The 4341-nt window shown below is 66.3% G+C and overlaps 1 protein-coding gene across 1 annotated transcript in view; it reads right to left on the reverse strand.

Annotated features, from left to right (window-relative positions):
• The window catches only part of OTUD7A (OTU deubiquitinase 7A), a 28756-nt gene that overhangs the window by 4499 nt on the left and 19916 nt on the right, over nucleotides 1-4341 (reverse strand). Inside the window, exons 8-10 of the mRNA XM_027767795.1 lie at nucleotides 3777-3889; nucleotides 2648-2775; nucleotides 1986-2135 (exon numbers count right to left, since the gene is read on the reverse strand). Coding sequence (XP_027623596.1) covers nucleotides 1986-2135; nucleotides 2648-2775; nucleotides 3777-3889 — 391 coding nt within the window. The remainder of the gene's footprint in view (nucleotides 1-1985; nucleotides 2136-2647; nucleotides 2776-3776; nucleotides 3890-4341) is intronic.

Here is a 4341-nt window from a genome sequence, read left to right on the forward strand (position 1 = left end):
CACGGTTGGGCGGGAACATGGGGGCGCTGCCGTGAGCACTGTTTCCCAGACCCCAGGCAGGCTGCCTGGAGTGCCAGGCCCTGGGCACAGAGGTCCAGGGAAGGGCCCGCCTGGAAAACGCTACGTGGGAACCAGGCCTGCCGAGAACAGTATGTGTCGACCAACGCCTCTCGGGTCCAACCTGCCATCAGGACACCCTGTTTTGGTGAACGGCTGCCGGCCGGTTGGGAGCCCGGTTTTAGACGTGTTTGTGTGGCAGGCGCACCTCCGCAGTGGGCAGTGGTGGTGCGGTCCGTCTGTCTCAGTTGACACACATGGGCAGCCCCTCTGTGGGCTCCTGGGGGTCCACACCCAGGGCCAGGGCCTGCCCCACAAGGAGGGCCCCTGCAGCCTCGGCCCCAGATCTTACTGGGGAGAAGGTGGGGTGCCCGGACAGGTACTAGGTCATTCCACACAGGCTTCTTCCTGCCAAGGGCACAGCTGGGGCATGTGCAGGGCTGGGGAGGGACGGGCAGAGGCCCTGGGACGGCCCCTCCTCCTGCACATCCATTGCTCGGGAGGCTGCTGACGCCCCACATGCCAACGTCCCTCTTGGACACCGGGCTGCCCAGGGGCACGAGCAGCCGTAGCCGGCAGTGGGCCCCCTGGTGGCAGCCTCACACACAGTGTCCCTTCAGGCTGCCCCGGAAGGCTTTCTGCGGCTTTTCTCTGCAGGGCTTGCTCCTCTCAGCCTGCGCACACAGGCACCGTCCAGCGGGTTCGGACATGGGTCAGACAGTTGTTCAGAAGGGAGCGGAGGCTTCCAGCTTCTGTTTGAGATGTAAAAAGCCGACAGAGCACCGAGCCCGTCACCGCCTCAGCCAGGCTTCTGGGTTGCCTCGGGTCGGCCCTGCAGAGAGCGAGGAAGGCCAGGGCCCCAAGGGGACACGCCTGAGCCTGGGCCGACTCGCTGGCCCACTGGTGAGGGCGGGGTAGCCAGGGAAGGGACACAGACCCACCGGGAGAGGGCACGGAGGACGCGCCCAGGCCCCTGGCCTCAGTCCCTGCGGGTCTTGCTGCCCGTCTGCCAGGGGGCAACAGCTGGCAGGGCAGTGCGGCCCCAGCTATCAGGCCCCTGTCTCAGGCAGGCGCTGGGCCCAGGCCCTGCTGTGCAGCTGTGGGAAGGCAGCCCCAGCCCCGCAGCCACTTCAGACTGCACAGGCCTGGGCCTGCCTTCCTCCCAAATGACATCTTTTCCCCTGACTTGTCTCGCATGAGAGAGACAGAGGAAGACTGAAGGGACGCCAGCCCGACACATGGTCCCCTCAGCCTTCCAGCCAGGCTCACGCTGCCTGCACCAGTTCGACCCAGGCTGGAACCCCCGATCTTCACTGATCCAGCACCGCTCAAGCAGGTCAGTAACCGCGCCGCCGGCCGGCCTCAGCTCTCGTCTGTTACGCTCTCGTAAGATACACATATGCAGAAAGCCAGCCACGGGGAAGGCTGGGGTGGGGGACACACTTGTTCCTGTTTCTTTTTTTTTTTTGAGAGATTTTTGCTCTAGGGCAAGTGCGCTCGCCAGAGAGACAGAGACAGAAAGTGAGAATTCTCCCCCCGAGGGATGACCACGCCACAAGCCCTTCTCCATTCTCCTCCCAGGATCTTGGGCATGCAGCCACACGTGCCTAGTGTGAGTTTGAAAACACCGGGTCTGGGACTCAAACTGCAGTCGGCCTTGTGGGAGCCCAGCGACGTAGCCACTACGCCCCCTGCTGGTCGTTGTTCTGCATTTTAAGCAAGAGCTGTCCCTGGTTGTGGCTCTCAGTGAAGACGTTCGTGTGTCGGGGCACTTCTATGCGGAACCTGCCTGGCCGAGGTGCAGGCATGCAGGCGTGCCTCGCAGGCTGGACTGCAGGCCCCATGACCCGCACCCTCGGCCCGCCTCCTCCCTCTCAGGACACCCGTCTCCTGGCCCCTCCCCAGCCGCACCCCCAGCCCTGGCCTACCTTGCTCCCGCTGCTGGTCCCTCTGCTCCATGGACACCAGGGCAGAGAAGTGAGCCTGGTCGTAGGCCAGGACCAGGGGCGAGCAGTGGCACCTGTTGGGAGGCACCTCCAGGGGCAGGTAGATTCCGCCGAAGGGGATGGGCGCGAATGCTGTGGACAGGAGGGTGGCGTGAGCCGTGGGGACTGGCTGCTCGTGGCCAGGGCGCCCTGCGCAGAGCCCTGCCTGGAACCAGAGCGGTGACCCAGGCCCGCGTGGGTAGCCTCTTTCTGGGTGTGCTGCTTCGTCTGTGAGCTCGAGAACGCTCCCCCCCCCACACGCCACATGCAACACGCCACATGCAACACGCAACGCTGCACGTGCCCTGCACACAGCCCGCATCTGCACCTCCCCAAGGGAGCCCACCAGGGAGCACGCGGACCGTGGTGAGGCCTCACACCCAGGCTTCCCGGGCCACCTGCCGTCCCCATGCCGGGCACTGGCCACCACAGAGGAGAACGCAGCGGCTCAGCAGGGGCGACTGAGACGAGTGGAGCCTTCTTTGTCCCCACAGCGCGATGCCCTGTGGCCCTTCGGGGGCTCGAGGTGAGGTCTAGCCACTCGTCCTCCACCCGGGAGGCTACGCCCTGTGGGCTGGCCATGGGGACTGCTCCGGAGGGCTCACCTTCTCCCCCTGAGTCTCTGAGCATGGTGTCTGCGACGACCACGATGGGCCGCCTCAGGATGTGGGCCAGGACGAACACGTGGAACTCCTCCAGGCTCTCGTACACCGGGTCCTCGGCACTGCCCACACTGCGGCGGCAGACGGCGCTTGTCACTGGCCGAGGAGGCCGCCGGCACGCAGGCACCTCGCCGCAGCTGCTCTTGCCCCCGGCCAGCCCTGCTGGCCCTCCGAGGCCCTCCCGCAGCCCGAGATCAGGTCCCAGCCCCAGGCTGGTGGTCTCGATCCCCTGGGGAACTCAGGGACAGAGGCAGCTGCTGTGTCTGTGCAGGCTGGGCCGGCCATCGGAGCCTGTGCCTCTTGCTGGTTACCAGGGCGCGGTGGGGGCCGAGGGCCAGGCACTGCCTGTCTGTCCACGTCCACAGAGCAGCTGAGGCCCAGGCCTCTTCCCGCAGGGATGCGGGCGCCCAACACGTCTGACCATAATGGTACCCGTTACTCCCAGGGTCTGAGCCTGCCCGACTGCAGGCCTCAGAGGGGAGGGAGTTATTTTAATGTGGTAGCCCAGTTCCGTAGCCCCTCTCGGCCCGGCTGGCCCCGAGGCCAGCAACCCCAGGCTGGGACATGGGTGAGGTCTGCCTTTGTGCCCCTCGACAGGCGTCCCTGGAAGTGGGGCACATGGAGAGCTGGGCTGGCCCTGAGTCCTGCCCTCCTGGCCCCGACCACCCGCACTCCTCCACCCTGCACACGCCTAATTGGGACCACTGTGGGGCCAGGAGCCCGTGGGCATGCCTGGCTGGCAGAGAAGTGCTTGGCTATCAGGAGGCTCCCCGAGGCTGTGGGCTCCCTGCACGTGCAAGAAACCCAGCCCAGAGCCCGAGCTTCGGGGCCTGCTTTGTGCCGGGTCCATGCGCCCTACTGTCTGTGCCCGCTCCACACGAAGCCAGAGGATGGATCGGGACCGTGTGGGGCGCTCACACCTGGCGACGCAACACCGCGAGACTGTGGGCTGTCCCTCCACCTTCCTCGCACTTTGTTTGGAATCCAGCGTCGAGGCTGGGGTTCCTTGCACTGCCCCACACTGTCCTGCCCGCCGGTTCTCGGAGCACCCCAACTTCTGGGAGGCACTTACCCGCCGCCCGATCCGCCGTTCTTGCCAATGTGCGTGCGTGGCTCGCTGGAGGCCAGCTTCAGCAGCTCCGTCCACTCGCGCTCCCACTCATCCTCTGTGTACACCAGCCCCGACTGCACCGAGGGAGGTGGCTCAGGGTGCTGGCCATTCCCTGCTCCTCGGCTCCCTCCCCGGTGGGGACCCAGGCTGGGCATGCCGCTGGTGGCCAGGGACGCCCACTCTGGCACGGACAATGTACTCAGAACCCCTGTCTCCAGGCTCAGGGCTCTGCGGTCCACCCACTAGGAAGGACCTTGCTGGGGGGACACTGAGCAGGCCCCCGGGCAGGCCGAGCTCGGGGGCCTGGGGAGGGCACCTGCAGCAGAAGGGGCACTCCGGCCGAGCATGCACAGGTGCACTGCAGTGGCGACTGGGACTCCGGACTGCACAGGGGTAGGGATGGGCCTGCACCTGACAGTGGGCCACCCGGGGTCAGCCTGTGACCAGGACAGTGTGGAGTGGCAGAAGCCGCCCTGCTGTTCCATCCGCACAGCTGTGCCCGGAGCTGTGACTGCGGGCTTTTGAC

This window comes from Tupaia chinensis, unplaced genomic scaffold (assembly GCF_000334495.1).
Source record: "Tupaia chinensis unplaced genomic scaffold, TupChi_1.0 Scaffold144682_1, whole genome shotgun sequence".
Taxonomy (NCBI): Eukaryota; Metazoa; Chordata; class Mammalia; order Scandentia; family Tupaiidae; genus Tupaia; species Tupaia belangeri.